At 37.0% G+C, this 17,077-nt stretch overlaps 1 protein-coding gene across 1 annotated transcript in view; it reads right to left on the bottom strand.

The window, feature by feature from the left end:
* PLA2G4A (phospholipase A2 group IVA) overlaps positions 1–16,059 on the bottom strand; it is a 53,621-nt gene extending 37,562 nt beyond the window's left edge. The window contains exons 1-4 of the mRNA XM_070939291.1: positions 16,027–16,059; positions 7,967–8,048; positions 3,101–3,249; positions 860–973 (exon numbers count right to left, since the gene is read on the bottom strand). Coding sequence (XP_070795392.1) covers positions 860–973; positions 3,101–3,249; positions 7,967–8,048; positions 16,027–16,059 — 378 coding nt within the window. The remainder of the gene's footprint in view (positions 1–859; positions 974–3,100; positions 3,250–7,966; positions 8,049–16,026) is intronic.
* Between the last annotated feature and the right edge of the window lie 1,018 nt (positions 16,060–17,077).

Below are 17,077 nucleotides of genomic sequence, written 5' to 3'. Positions count from 1 at the left end.
GTAAAAAAAATGTAATGGAGTTCATCTTATAACCAATGTAATATGATTTTTTTTTTGCAATGCTGTTACATAGGGTGCCGATAATAAATAGTACTGCCATGTTGCATAAGTAATCAGAGCAATTTTATCTGGGAAGTGATTTTGAAATGCATTACTGATAGGAACGGAGAGAAAAAAATGAAGTAACACATTCCATCCATATCAAAAAAAAGGAATTAAAATCTAGACTCATGCAAACTATCAAAATCAGACAACAGAAAAACTTGACAGGTATCTTTTCAAATCAAATTCATTTTTCAAAGTATGGCTATTATCCAAAATTGAACAAACACCAGATTCAGCAATCTAGTTATGAAAAAAACTAGATGCTGTTCAATTGATATATGAACATGGCTCAGGTCTTGACACTACAAATGAAGGACTAAAAAATCTGGGATAGCAAAATGTAAGTATGTTTAAACATGGCTTATGGCTTCTAATGGATGGCTCTTCACAATTGCAGCTATCAACATGTGCATTGTTCATCCATCTGTGCAAATTGGACTACAAAATAAATTTCATTTTAAGACACTGCCTACAGCAGTGGCTTCAGCCAGGTAAATCTTTTATTAAAAAATACTAAGATTAGCACTCTTTGAAAAGCTTCAAAGAATAAAATAAAATATGTGGTTTGATTCATATCCTCAATATCCCAGTCATAATTTTGTAATCTTTGTAATTTCAACAGATCGCATCATTTTCAGCACCAGAAATGTTTAACAGAAGTAAAGAACATCATTTGTGTATAATCACTAGATTCTAGATTTTAGATCCTCGACTTATAACCTTGGAAAGTGACCATGTTGATTTTGGAACTTACTTTATTAATGATGAATGGAACTTGCTTCTTCTCCCCAATTTTCAAAGATGAAATGGGAAAAGTTGCTGTACCAATAGTCTCATCCATCACATAATTTGCATCCATAAGAGTAATCTGAAAAAAGATACACTTAAACTGAACCTTCTCATATCCTAAACAAATGTAAAAGAAGACTTTTTAAAAATGAAGCAAACATGCTTAGTAAACAAAACTTTAAGTTAATTTTCAACATACATTGGATTGATTAAAGATCTAAAAACACATTTTGTTACCAACTTATTTCACTTCAAGTCAACAAAGCAATATTGGTTAAATATTTTTACTTTTTTTTAATTGGAAAACCTGTAAACCTTTACCAAAAATGGCAAAACAATTATACTGAGAGATTGCACACATGATAGTTTTGAAAAAAATATTTGTATTTTTACAAATGATTAGTACTAAAATTATGTTAGACCAGCAACTAGTTCTTCAGGATGAATGGACATAGTTGTATACCTACTGGACATAAATTAGATTGGCCAAACTGATATTTACTCCTGATTGTCATATAATGCTGTAATATTTTGTAAAAATACAAACTTCTGATTTCTAAAGGCAGGAGATAACTAATTATTCTGTTCAGAAAGCAAACAAAATGTCATACTCTGTAGAAAAATTATTTCTGATGAACCCAATATTTTGCCTCTCTTTAGAACATTCCCCTCCCTGTTGTTCTTCCCTTTATCCTTTCTCAAATGGGCTCATTTACTTAGAAAGGGAGAAATAAGTAATATTACAAAGCTCATTTCAAGCTAGACTGACATTCAGAAGCTATAGACCAGCTGCAATAAAACGTGTATTTTTGAAATGAGAAATTCATATTGGAACTTTCTCATTCTGGTCTATATTACAGTATATTATAGACGGCCTGTATATTTTAGATGTATACACCTCTGTGTGTGTGTGTGTGTGTGTGTGTGTGTGTGTGTGTGTGTGTGTGTGGGCGTGTGTGGGCGTGTGTGGGTGTCTGTGTGTTAATCTTAGCTCTGTGATTCCTACTGTTTCTCATAATATTTTATACTTGTAAAAGTACTTCATCAAAAGAGATGAGCTTAGACTACTAAATGCCCAAATCTCTGCTCACAAGATGTCTCATCTTGTCATTTTATACTTATCATTTTGGTTAGAGTTATTTCACAATGGTAGAAAAGGTGCTCAGAAACACACTGTCCAAGTTAATCCTTTTAGATTCCCCAGTTTAATTTCTTTTTTCCATTCTCCAAATGCCTTTCTCTCTTTGCACACTAGGTCTACGTCTCCTTGCAATTTGGACTATACAACTTTAGACTGAAGGTGTCCCTCTGCAAGGGAGATGGGTGGTGGAGAAGAGAGAGAGAGAGAGGGAGAGAGAGAGAGAGGGAGAGAGAGAGAGAAAGAGAGAGAGAGATGTGATAGATAGACAGACAGATAAGATAGATAGATAGATAGATAGATGGATGGATGGATGGATGGATGGATGGATGGATGGATGGATGATAGATGATGGATAGAGATAGAGACAGACAGAGACAGACAGAGAAGAGGCTAATGTGATTAAATATACATTCATGCCATGTAGAAAAGCAAATATCAGCCCTTAGATTGTTTCATTCAGTAAACTTTCATTTATAATACCTGTGTTTTCTCCAAAATAAGACCCTGTCTTATATTTTTTTGAACCCTGAAATAAGTGCTTGGCCTTATTGCCATGCACTCAAAAGCCCGATTAGGCTTATTATCAGGGGAGATCTTATTTTGGGAGAAACAGGGTAGAAAGTCATAAAGCATACCACCTTAAGATGATGGATAGATAGAGATAGAACAAGGGTACTTAACACACACAGTTTTGTTTTGTTTTTTAAATTTGATTTATATGCCGCCCTTCTCCGGAGACTCAGGGCGGCTTACAATGTGCTCAGCAATAGCCTTCATCCTTTTGTATATTTATACAAAGTCAGCTTATTGCCCCCACAAACTGGGTCCTCATTTCACCTACCTTAGAAAGGATGGAAGGCTGAGTCAACCTTGAGCCTTGGCGAGATTCGAACCCTGCAATAATTGCAGGCAGCTGGTCTTAATAAGCTTAATAACAGGGTGCCTTAAACCCCTGTACTACCAAGTTGCTGAATTAGTCTGCCTCTTTTGACATTGCATTTAATATTTTTAATATAGTATCCACACCGCATGAGTCCTTTTCCCTACAGATATTTGTACTAGTACCTCCAGAATATTTTCCTGGTTGGGATCCAAAATTATCTCAAAAGTTTCATTCCACTCAGGATTCACATTGTTGTTGATATAGTTTGTTCTCTTCCTGCTGTCTGGTGCTGTGGGAATAAAGAGCTCCACATAGGGATCAGGAGTGTCTACTGTAATAAAATAAGAACATGATGGTATTAGCAATAGCTTCTCTGAAAACCTGTAGGTCAGCCATAACATCATATTCCTTAAACCTATTTTTTACATGCTGTTTAAGAACTGATTTCTAAAGAGATACTATAAAAGTACTATGTAAAAAAAGTACTATGTAAAAGTTTTATATGATATCTATTTAAAACTATATATCATATAAAACTATATGAAAGTTATACTACTCTTGCAATAACATAAAGTGGTCATCAAGTTTGATACAACCATTATCCATCTGATTAGCTTTACTTAGTAAGGAGAAAACAACTAAACACACTAAAATGAATTAAAGAATCAATAAATAGGTCCAAAAAAACATCTCCCATATTAAGCATAATAGTATATACAGAGAAAAAGGTAAAAGTAAAGAAGTACCTGCAGATTTTACTCCACTAGTTGTTGCCAACTATAGGGGATGATTTCCATTTCAAGGCCATTGACCCAGCACTGTCTGAAGACAGTTCCATGGTCATATGGCCAGCATGACATCACGGAGCACTGCTACCTTCCCACCAAAGTGGTACTTATTTATGTACTTGCATTTGAATGCTTTCAAACTGCTAGATTAGCAGGAGCTGGAGTGAGGATGGGAGCTCATCCCATTCTGTGGCACTTGGGTCTCAAACCTGAGCTGTCAGCTTTCCAGCTGACAAGACCAGTGTCTTAACTGCTGTGCCCTCACATCACTCTTATGTAAAGAGAAAGACTATAGACATTCATGCATATATCAGCAGTCAAAGTATGGCTAAATTAGTGCCCAAGAGCAAGCATGCTAATTATAGCCTTATGCTAATTGAAGTATTTATCTGACATTGTGAAACAATGACTTATCCCTTCTGCAGGCAAATATATGCATCTGCTCTCAATTTAGGATTGTCAGGAGATCATCAGGTGGAAAAATCCAATACAGGACTTTACAGATATATGTAGCCACTTTGAATACCTGTATATGAAGCCACTCTGATAGTCTCGTTAATGTTAGTCGGTATATGGATAAATTCATCCTATGTCCGAATAACAAACTTGTTTTATAGTTAAGCCTTTTTACTACCCACAATGTATGAACAGCATTCATCATCTCTAAAAAAAAAAAAAACAAACCACAACAACCTAATCCCAGGCATAGAAAATTGTGAATCAACGGCAGGATATTCTCATCCCAAATCCCACAGTATCATCTGAATCAAAAGATTCACTCCCTGAAAACTTTGGAGTAAGAGCTACTATATCTCAAAGAACATTCATATTTTGCTATCATCTCTGCTTTCAGGAAGAAGAAAGTAGGAGCAACTACAGTGTAAAGGACTCCAACTCCCCTCCCCCATCCCGAGTGTTGGTAGATTCCCTGAGTATTTAGCACAGGTAATGCTCAATTGGGAAAAGATTGTGCTGGATGGGCTTTGAAGTAGCAGCAGGTGAGGATAATGCAGGGAAAGCACGCTGTAATAAGATGCTATGATCATGGCACAGATTCTGATGTAGCAGAATAAAGTCTTTTTAGTAGCATTCTGTCTTATACAAGGTTTCTTAACTTCCAGAATGAAAATTTGTCCAAAAGAGTGACCAGCAATATAAGTCATCAAAAGTCAAAAGTACATTCTTTTTCAAATAGGCTTGTATATTGTTGAGTACATTTTAAATTATTTTTATTGTGATGATTTTATAAAGCAGACATTCTGGGGTGGTTTTATTTTTTCCTATGAGGATACCTCCTTATGAATGCTGATGCTTGCTGATGCCTGTTTGCTCAAAGCTTGAACAGTGTCCATGTTTTTTAGATGAGTACATAGTAAAAATGGATCTTATCTTTATTTGGCTGGTTGAGTTACACTATCATAAAGCCATTCTGCTTTCAAATCAGATACCTTTTTAAATTTTATTATACACATATTAATGAAAAGGTATTCCTATGATAAAAAATATACTGGCGTAGAAGACTGAAACTAAACATAGTTAAAGCTATAATTGCAATCACATTCTGATCTCTAGTTAATTTTGCAACCTTAGCCCTTAAGAAAATGCGATGTAATCAGCTTCAGCAAGCAGTATGAAGATTGATGGCTTGTTGACTGGTTGAATGGAAAATACACGTTTTAATAGACTGTTTCAGAATCCAGTTTCCAGACTCCCTACAAACAACACTTCTTTTACTAACATTCTAACATTCAAATTTGTTAGGTCAGAACTAAATGTGTATTTTTGAAAATGAAAAAGGGATTAATAGAATCTTCTAATTAAGCTTTTAAACAATCTTCTAATTTAATTACTAGCTGCTATGGATACAATTCGTTAATAAAAGAACTGAGGAATGCTCAGTTCTGTTATTAACAAGTAGTAGAGGTACTCTACTATGGGCTTAATGAAAGTGAGGTAATAAAAGGAAAAAAACAGAAATATTCTGGGTGATGAAATGTGTTTTACTTAAATGAATTCTTCTGCAGACAAAATTTAGAAAACAAAAAAAAGAAATCAGGATAAATTATTTTTTATTTATTAGATTTTTATCCTACCTTTATTACTTCATAGGTAACTGACAGTTGTGTGTTACCTATTTTAGGTAACTGAAGGTGGTGAGTTACCTATTTTACCCACAACAAGAACCCTGTGAGATGGGTTGGTCTGAGAGAGAGAGAGTGACCCAAAGTCATACAGCTAGATTTCATGCCTAAGGCAGGGCTACAACTCACAATCTTCTGTTTCTATGCCAGGATCTTAACCATTATATCAAACTGAAGGAAAACAAAAAGAAAAGGCAGCTGTTTAGATAAGTTGTTCTAAAATCAGAAATGTAAATCAAATGATAAAGCAGGGTCAGTCCAAAACTTTATCAATGTTCACAGGAAATGTTTTTAACCATAATTCAATTGAATATTTTCCTATAAACAATTGCAACATAGATTGCACTATTATATTATTTGTTATTTTAATGCAGCTCCTCAAAAAGCCAGAGATATGAGAAACACTGAAAAGCAATATGAAGTCCCTCAAATGGTACTTGACTGCCCCTGCTTACATGAAAATGTTGTTGTAGTTTTCTTGGCAACAATAAAGACATGTGTTGTGACCTCTAGATGCTGAACCTGGAGCTCAGATCATGGGACTTAGATTTCTTCAATTTTCTTTCTTCAATGGGACTTGGATTTTGTCCATCTTCAGTTATGTGAAAACTGTTTTTATATTCTAGCTTTCTCTGTTATGATTCTTATTTGGTGGATGGTATTTTGATTTTGTCTTTCTGAAATTTCATTATTTGACACTGTTATTTATAAATAATTTTTAGAGATTTTTGATAACATTTTTGCAAATGTATTTATATTCTTGTAATTGGGGGTTTATTGGAACTGATTTTTACTGGCAGCTGTCACAAACTGGATGTAACCAGGCTCAGTATGTGATTTTCAGCTTAGAATTCCAAATCTCTCACTGACTGCAATCTGACATAAAGAAATGGCTAAAACATTTTTCATAATGTAATAGAATTGGAAACAATTAGAAAAAGCTAATGGAAGGTTTACTGTAAATTTCAGACAAAGTAGTGCACAGAGTTTCTTCTAAATATTTTTCATTTTAATTTATTTTTTAAAAAAACTGGTAATTGAAACATTCATATCTTGAATTCTTTGGAATCTAATTTGCCACATAGCAAATTAGGAAATTCTGGATTTTGGTCCACCTATTCATGAATAAAAAAATGTAGTATCACTGATATCTTACTACATCTTTAAATGATTGTATCACAGCACAAGAATGTGTGGTCATCTTAAGAAGACCAAAAATTCCAGCTGTAACTGTTCAGGTGCAAGTAAATAGAACTCACTGATCAGCAATCAAGTAGGACTTTCCTTTTTCCCCATTGAAACTATTTGAAAATGATTTACCTCCACCCAGGATGACATCAGAGCAGGCTTCTAGCACAACCTTTCTCCTTAATAATCAACTGAACATACGACACATTGCATGGTCACATGACCATTTTAAGAGGAAAGATGGTGGTGGTGATGATGATAATCTTTGCACAACACTTACAAGCCCTTTTTTACAAAGGAAAAATAGAATCCAACAGAGTCATCCACCAAAAGTGACTTTCCTCTCCCTCTACTTCAAAAAAGTTATAATCAGAGTCCATCCATTGTCCATTCCATATCACTGTATTTTATGGTTTATGCACACTTGAATTCAAAGTGAAGTGGTCTTTCACGAAAACACTACTTATAATATTCCTGTTTCTAAGAGACGAAAGCAGTAAAAAAAAAAAAAGAATAATTTTCTCTGAAAACCCCATAGGGGAGATTCCAGATAAAACATTTCAGGGTTATTAAAGGTCAGAGCTGTCAGTGACAAAATTACCCTCTTCATGTTTCCTTCAACCACTACCTAGACTTTTCCTTATCTGGAAAGCCCTGGAAGAAAAAAATGTTATCAGTTCTGCAAAGGCATTGTAAGTTTGTAGCCCTAAGAATCTCCACGAATAAAGCTCTAAAATGACTCAATTTGGTATCAGATCTGCATTCAATTTATTTATTTAATATAACATACATGTGTTACATTTCAAATTTCTGAAGCAGCAAAAATTAATTTGAAAATCAGTCATACCTGAAGAACATACCTCTCTAAACTCATGTGGTAAGAACTGAAAAGAAAACAATACAATATAAATAACACTAAAGTGATACTTACGCATATCTCCAAAAGCCCCCTTGGTGACATTTTTAGCTTGCTTAACCGTCACAGTAAATTTGTGTGAATACTGATGTTCCACCTAAATGTCAAATAACAATAGATTAGGAAGCAAAAGAATTATACCCAATAGAAAAGTAGCAGCTCTTTAATGAGTTTTCAGCTAACCTACAGTTCTCCTTTCCTCCCCCAAAGAAAATTAAGTACACACCGGAACACACAGCATTGTGTATTATAAAGTTATTTTCTCTTCAGCTGACTGCTACCACTCCTATTCATCTGTGGTTATTTTCTTCCTCTTTGTATTTGAGTTTGAGTTTCATCATATTAACTCTCCTCCCCTTCAAGCACAGGTACTGTTCAAATATGTCATTAGTCAGCAAGAGCACTGCATACAGGTAGACACTGATTTTACAAGAGTCTTTTAGATACATTTGCAAACTTTTAAGTACATTTGCAGGCACCTTCATCCCATGAGAAAAATATACTTTTTGATCTGCTTAATTTTTTATGATGCCTAAATATCATAGAATGCAACTCATAAATATACAAAAAGACCTGTATTCATGACTATATGGACTAATAGCAGTGATTTTCTAACTTTGCAAGTTTGGGTAACTTTTTCAACAGCATGTCCTGTGCAAAAAAAAACCAAAACAAAACTTTGTCCATCAATCAGTCCATCAAGCTTAGACATATTCTAAGATATTCGCCCTAATCTCCTTTACTGTCTGCCAAATTTCAAAAATCTTTGCAGGCAATGTTTAGATTAAGAAGGAAGAATTGTCCATCTGCACCCCGACAGTCAGCTTTAAGGGAAGATGCAAAGGAAGAGTTTGCTTTTGCCTCAATCTTGTGGGAATTCAAAGTGAAACTTGTCATTTCCATGCAAAGCAAGAAAGCAACTTTCTCCATCTTATATCCCCCAAATGAATCAAAGTGTAACTCCTATTATTGCCTGCATAGCAAATATATTACAATATATTTAGGGAAACCAAAATATAGAACAAAATATAGGAAGTGTGTTCTGCTTCAAGAGACAGACAGCAATCTGTCAATGTTTGCAAACTGAGAAATGACCAGATAGGCAACTTATTATTAACTTAACTAATTTCAATCATACAGTTTGCTATTTATTATAGTTGGATTATGTAGTCATATTAATGCTGATATTATTGCATTGATATACTCAAAATAGTTTTTATGTTATATTGATATATTCCAAATAGCTTTTACGTCCACAAAAAAATAAACCTAATAATTTGAAAATTTATAATTCAATAATTAAAGGAACCTTTAATATTTTTGATGAAACTGAAAAGATTATCAAATTGGTGCCAAGCAGCCTATTCTGGAAAGAACATTACTTGAATGAGGTCAGAAAGATTTATTCCTTACAATCACTACTAGCAGGATTTTCACAAACATTGTCATGGTAACATCCTGCTAGTGGTAGTGAGGGGCAAATTTTTCTTACTTACATGCTATAAAAAGCCACATTCATTCCACTACTTGGATCCTGTAGAGTTAAAAGGCTTGCCCCAGCATTTTGAACTGTGGTTAGAAATGAACTGATATGACTTTCATGCAAAAATGTCAATTACTGCAACAGCTAGTAAGGCTGAATGATGAAAAGGTGTGCGGGCTGAGATATATAACTGCCCTGATCCTTCTGCCCTCCTCAGACCAGAATACTGTTGATGGAATCAAAGAGAATTTGGAAATTTTCTTCCTAAGAACAGCCATGGGCAAGATTAACATGGACAAGAACAAAGAAACAAAAACTATCTCTCTGTTGGCTGGTCGGATTTTGTTGAGTGACAGGACCAAATCCAAGCAATAAAAAAAATCATGTATGATCTTGCTATCTTGGTTGATGATAACAATCAGAGCAGATCCTAACAATGTAATCGCTTAAGGGATTGCTGGTAGAGTCAGAAAAATGCAAAGGCAAACATTATTGGATTGCTCAGGGGGAAAAGAGCCACTATCTTTTAAACTATACTGCAGTTATCTGCTCAGCAGCCTGATTCCACCTATTAATGAATGATGGAGATCCATGAGCTTTATCTACTTGAATAATGAGACATAATATTTATATGCAAAAAAAGAGAAATATCTGGCCCTCTTTGGAGAATTATAAGCTGTTCCAAATTATGTCCAATTGCTGTTTTTATTTTATATATTTTATTTTATATAAGGGAGGGAGGGAGGAAGGTATAACCACCTCATAGCATGTGTGACGGCAGAAAAAAGATTTTGGCGGGGAAATGTTCAAACAGGTTTGGTGGGGAAAAGTCCTGTCATGAAATTATAGAATGGCAAATTATTTTTACATAAAGCTAATTCTTGGATGAAAATGATCAATTGCATAGTAGAAAATTTGCATAAAGTGAGGAGAAACCATATTGTTATATTTCCAACTTGAACCCTTTATCCAGGAGATGGCAGTCAAAGCTTATGTCAAAGCATCTGTGAACAGTATGACTACTACTTTATTCACCCCAACTTGCAATATTCCACTTCCATTTCTTTTGCCCCATTAAGTCAAACCTCAAATAAAAAGGAGGGGGAAAGAAGTGGGAAAAACTCTTATTGCATCAACATTGCTTTTTGAGAATTATTAGTTGTCTCAGAAGGATATGACTGCCATAAGAGTCAAACCCACATTACAAATTTAAAAAAATCCAAGAAAGTGAAAGATATTTTTAGAAGAACATTATGATGAAGGAATTGGTGGCCTTCTTGCTTGGTGAGCATGTTTTGCCAACTATTTCCATAGGATATGGATACAACTCAAGCTTAATTTTTGTTTGACTACAGTTTTTTTGTTTTGTTTTGTTTTTTAATTTGATTTATATGCCACCCTTCTCTGGAGACTCAGTGCGGCTTACAGTGTGTTAAACAATAGCCTTGTATATTTATACAAAGTCAGCTTATTGCCCTACAATAAGTACAGTTACTACAGTTACAGGAATATGAACTTCATGTAGAAAACATGTGCATTTGAGAGCATGTGATAATTTTTACAGTAACTGTTGAGTTGTTTCCCTAACGTATGAAGTTAAGCAGCCAAAACACTTAGCTAATTCCCAGATACTGAAAACAAATAGTATCTCATTAAAAATGATTTATCCAGTTTACCTAATAGGTGTTTTACTTGCTGCCACAGATTAAAGAACTAAAGAAACTAATATCTTCAAGGTGAAATTATTAAATGTGTCTTTTTTTAACAAAAAAAGTTTGGTTTTTTCAGAGGTTACTCAGAAAGCCCCAGATATGAACTACTGAAAGGAGCTACCAATACAAGATAATTTGTGGTGATTAACTCCTGATTTTACAACTCCATATCACTTTGATCTGGTGATCATTGTTCCTGCTAAATAATATTATGACCAAGGTGCTATCAAAGGACAGCAAACAAGACCATTGGTTCTTAGTGCATGTATTTCTACCTGATCTGTGTTTACAACTAGTCCTCACTTACCAACTGCTTTGTTTAATGACGTTCAAGATTACAACAATATAAAAAAACCAAATCCTTGCATTTACAACCGTTACAACATCCCATGGTCACATGATTGCCACTTTGGTGCTTCACAACTAGTATGCATTTATAACTGTCAAAATGTCCCACTGACCTACAGTCACTATTTCTGGACTTCACAACCAGCTTCCAACAAGCAGAGTTAAGGAGGAACTCAGAAGTAAAATTGCACATATCAACCATAGTGATTCACCTAACAACCAAATTGGAAGTGAGCCGGTCATAAGCCAGTCATGGTTACATGATTTTCCAATTAGTGATTGCAGCCCTTAGCAACAATTGCCAGCCCCAATTGTGGTCACTAAGCAAGATATATGTGTATTCCAAAATACACCCCAAATAAAATTATATTAAAAAACAAAATAAATAAAATGAACCAAGAAGGAACAAGTAGAGCATCAACTTTCAAGACATACAAATAATTGTGCAAAACTGAGCAAAACATAAATGGATAAAGAAGTGAGACAAAATTGACCAGAATGAAATATTAACATTGTCCAGCAAGATAGGAAATCTAGTACTCTTCAGCTATAGAAACTGAAATCCTATTCTGGAAGGGATTTTCCCAGTTACTTGTTTCTTGCACGTACACAATGGAATTTCTTGTAAATATATATTGATGTTTTCATATGCTTAATGTTTTGGGGTTCCTCATTTTATAAGAACTACATGCCTTTTGTTGTATTTCAGCAACTTAAAAGTAGTAAAGAGTTATTTAGCAGAAATTATAATTTCAGAAACAAAAATGCAACAGGGTAATCACTTAAATTTTTAGTTTGCATCTGTAAAAACTTGATGGAAGGTGCTTCTCTACAAATATAATGAGAAATTTTGAAGTCTTTCTTTCAAGTTAAGAATCAAACCACTGTTAGGACATACTCTTGAGAATGTTATCTGGGAGGGGTTTGACCTTGTGACTCCCGAGGATGTGGACAATATTCTGGGTAGGCTTAGCACTGCCACATGTTTATTGGACCCATGTCCCTCCTGGTTGGTGCTGGCCTCCCGGGCGGTTACATGAGGCTGGCTCCAGGGAATTATTAATGCTTCTTTGAGTGAGGGTCTCTTCCCCCCCTCTTTAAAAGAGGCGGTGGTGAAGCCTCTGCTCAAGAAGCCTTCCCTGGACCCGGCTGTATTAGCGAATTATCATCCAGTCTCCAACTTTTGCTTTGTTGCGAAGGTTGTTGAGAGTGTGGTGGCATGACAACTTCCCCAGTACCTGGATGAAGCCGATTATCTAGATCCATTCCAGTTGGGCTTCAGGCCTGGGTACAGCACGGAAACAGCACTGGTCGCATTGGTTGATGATCTCTGGATGGCTTGGGACAGGGGTTGTTCCTCTGTCGTGGTCCTATTAGATCTCTCAGCGGCTTTTGATACCATCGACCATGGTATCATGCTGCGACAATTGGAGGGGTTGGGAGTGGGGGGAACCATGTTACGGTGGTTCTCCTCCTTCCTCTCCGATCGTACGCAGTTTGTGTTGGCAGGGGGACAGAGGTCGACCTCAAGGCGCCTTGTTTGTGGGGTGCCGCAAGGGTCAGTCCTCTTGCCCCTTTTGTTCAACATTTATGTGAAGCCGCTGGGCGAGATCATCCATGGTTTCGGGGTGAGGTTTCATCAGTACGCTGACGATACTCAGCTGTGTATCTCCACCCCGGACCACCCCAATGATGCCCTTGATGTGATGTCCCGGTGCCTGGAGGCCGTGCGGATCTGGATGGGGAGGAACAAGCTCAAACTCAACCCTTCCAAGACTGAGTGGCTGTGGTTTCTGGCGTCCCGGTATAGTCAGCTGGCTCCATCGCTGACTACTGGGGGTGAGATCTTGTCCCCCTCAGAGAGGGTTCGCAACTTGGGTGTTCTCCTTGATGCACGGCTGTCCTTGGAAGATCATATAACGGCCATGGCTAGGGGAGCTTTTTATCAGGTTCGCCTGATACACCAGTTGCGTCCCTTTCTGGACCAGGATGCCTTGCGCACGGTCACTCATGCCCTCGTCACGTCCCGTCTGGACTACTGTAACACTCTCTACATAGGGCTCCCCTTGAAGAGCGCTCGGAGTCGGGACCCAACTGGTCCAGAATGCGGCCGCATAGATGGTTATGAGGGCGACTCAGCTCACCCACGTAACACCCCTCCTGTGCGAGCTGCACTGGCTCCCGGTGGTCTTCCGAATGCGATTCAAGATGTTGGTCACCACCTTTAAAGCGCTCTATGGCTTAGGACCGGGGTATATACGAGACCGCCTGCTGCCAGCAACAGCCTTCCACCGGCCAATACGCTCCCACAGAGAGGGACTCCTCAGGGTGCCGTCGGCCAGAAAATGCTGACTGACGACACCCAGGGGGAGAGCCTTCTCTGTGGGGGCACCAGCCCTCTGGAATGAGCTGCCCCTAGAGATTCGTCTCATCCCCGACTTGCGTACCTTTCGCCGCGCCTTGAAGACCCTCTTGTTCCAACAAGCCGGCCTGGCCTAATACGAATTTTAGAATGGGTGTATGTATGTTTTAATCTATGGGCCAAATTTTTATATATTCAATTTTAAATTGTTTTAAATTTTGTATATTTATATGTGTTTTAATATGGCTGTACACCGCCCTGAGTCCTTCAGGAGAAGGGCGGTATAGAAATCTAATAAACATAAACATAAACATACTGTACAGCTTGATTATTTTAATCAATATCCAATTTCTCTTTCTCTTTGAGCCCAAACCAACAGCATGAAGATACAAAACAGTTAATCTGGAAGACAATCTAGATCTGTGATGGCAAACCTGTGGCACGCAGAGCCATATCAGTGGCACGTGAGCTCAGCTCCAGCATGTGTGCGTGCACTGGCCAGCTGATTTTCGGGCCTTCTGGGCCCACCGGAGTAGGGAAACAATCTGTTTCCTGCCTCCGGAGGGCATGGGGGTATGTGGGGAAGGCCTGTTTTTCTCTCTCCTCAGGCTCCAGAGGCTTTCTAGGAGCCTAGGGAGGGCGAAAACAGCCTTCCCAACCCACCTGGAGGCCTTCCAGAGGCCGGAAACGGCCCATTTGCCAACTTCCTAGAAAGCCTCTGGAGCCTGGGAAGGGCGAAAAACAGGCCTACTGGGCCCACTGTGCCATCACGTGCCTAAAGCAGGGGGAGCGCAGGGGGGTCGTGTGTGCATGCATGGGGGGGTGCATAGAATTATGGGTGTGGGCGGGCACACACACACGTGACCCCTTGTGCTCCCCCTGCTTTTGGCACGCGATGGCAAAAAGGTTAGCCATCACTGATCTAGGTTGTGTTTTTTTTTTAAAGACCTCTTTCGTATATAATGGGAATTGACACATTCTCTATTACAGCATGGAGAGCTCCAGGCAGCAAGCTAGCAGTTGGTGGACAGCTTACACTGAATTTACAGATTTCGCTAAATTGTTGGTCTGCTAAATATTCTAACATTTTGGAATGGGTTCACAACTGCAGTACGAAAAAATGACTTTCATCTACAATACGGCCCTACATAGGCATACTCAAAGTTATACAATTATGAATGTCGATTTAATTTACTAATTAAAATAATTTTCCTTTTTTACTAAAGTTGAGTGAAATAGACAAAAGCAGCTCTGGGTAACATTAACCCGGTAAAAGTATAGTCAAAGTGAAACAGCCATTCTGTTTTGTAAGTATGAGCTGTTGTTGCACTTAAAAGAATATAATGACTACATCCTTGTGGAAAAGGTTACAATCATCAGATATAAAGGATGCATAAGGAATCGAAAGTTCAGCCAGGGTATTTCTTTTGCAGCTTCCTTCTCTCTCTCCAGCATGGCTTCTTCCAGTGGTTTGCTGTAACCACAGCTTGCTGTCAGCTTAGGTCAGTTTAAACAACACTGGCTGCAAACACTCAAAGAAATAAATAAGCAATCAGGATTCAGGATTACTTGGGACTTCTTGACAAAGGCCTTATAACCATAGCAAACCATAGAAGGGAATAAAAAAGCTTGCTTTGAGGGAAGACAGAAGAAATGAGAACTAGAAACGGTTGCCATGTTCCTGATCTTCCGAGCACAGCTTGCAGACTAAGAAAATGTGATATCTGAATCAGAACAATTACTTATTTCAAATGAACCCCAATAACCTAATCTACTTTAGTTTCTTCTGAAATAAATACTATTATTTGCTAGCTTTCAAATCAAATATATATTTTGTTAGGAGTTGGAGCATCTCTGCAGTGTAAATGGCAAGAACTTGTTCCAGGACCCTGGAATGCTTGGATATTGTAAGCTCAAATATCTAAATATTTTAATTTCCTACAGGTTTTCAGAATTCCATAGTGCAGTTAGTACAGTTTCTTTTTATAGAATTTCTAGCCCTTCTAGCAATCAATTTGAACGATTTAGTTTAACCCAGTGCCTTTCCGTTTTATTTCCTTATTTTAAATTTTTCCTATCTCTATATTTCAAAACATGCAGGCCCTAATATTTGTTACCATAATTAAAATAATTATTTTGGGTAATCAAAATAGAACAATTATCCACTTACCATAATCTGCTGAAATGGATCTATACTGGACATTGTAGAATCAGTACTGAGTCTGATAGGATAAGAATTATGCTATCTTGTAGATGTAATGGTTGTTCCCAAGACAGCCTCCAATATGAATTTCCACTTTCTGAAAATGGCTGAAAAACAACATAAAAATATTTATCCTATTGTGTAACAGATTTCTAGATGAAATATCATAATCTCCTAACCTCACAAGTCAAATCATTGTTGAACCTGACAAGGATTTTGAACTTGGCTTTAAGGCAAGGTAGTGAAGAAACAAGCCAAGGCAACCCAAAGTCCATAAAAAAAAAAAATCTTACTAAAGTAAGAACATCTAAAGTAAAATAAATCCATAAACCTTGCAACAATTTTTCAAAATGGTTTATCTTACAGTTCTGTTGAACTTTAATTTAACCTCTCTAGGCAGCATTCCCCTATTTGCAGAAATTATAGAGAAAGAATTCCAAAGGTTTTGGAGACCTCACATTGAAGTAGATTGATTGATGAATACTTGCTCTGACACATTTATTTTATTTATTTATATGCCTAACAAAAACTACAAATTCAAACGAACAAAATGAAAAAACTAAAATGTGACAAAGGACAATAGGCATGTGAGTACACTTACGCATATCCCCTTAGGAACCTTTTAAATATGGGATGTGGACCACAGAAGTTAAGTTAGAATTAAAACTGTGAAAGAAAAATATCCCTGTAAAGAGGCTTATTTGCAGACAATATTGAGTTTCTTCTTCTGGCAAGAGATGGGCAAATCACACATTAAATTTAAGTTGAAATTTTGGGCTCATGCCCCAATGCCTTGCTTTTTTTTTTTTTCTGTGGAGATACATACATAAATAGACACACACACAGAGTCCAATTTATGCACATAGCCAAAGTGTAAAGTGTAATGTTTTAAACATATCTCAGACAGCTAATTGCAAAATTCAGATATTTTGGACAGGAGGACCTAATTTATCAAGTGGAACGGAGAAAAAGTTTCTGATGTGAGATTCATGAGCATTCCAAGCTGGATGCTAGCCCA

The sequence above is a fragment of the Pituophis catenifer genome, unplaced genomic scaffold, assembly GCF_029215685.1.
Source record: "Pituophis catenifer annectens isolate HBS135680 unplaced genomic scaffold, rPitCat1.0.hap2 SCAF_3, whole genome shotgun sequence".
NCBI classification, from domain to species: Eukaryota; Metazoa; Chordata; class Lepidosauria; order Squamata; family Colubridae; genus Pituophis; species Pituophis catenifer.
Note: the sequence above shows the minus strand (reverse complement) of the source record. Positions and strands in the feature narration are given on the sequence as shown.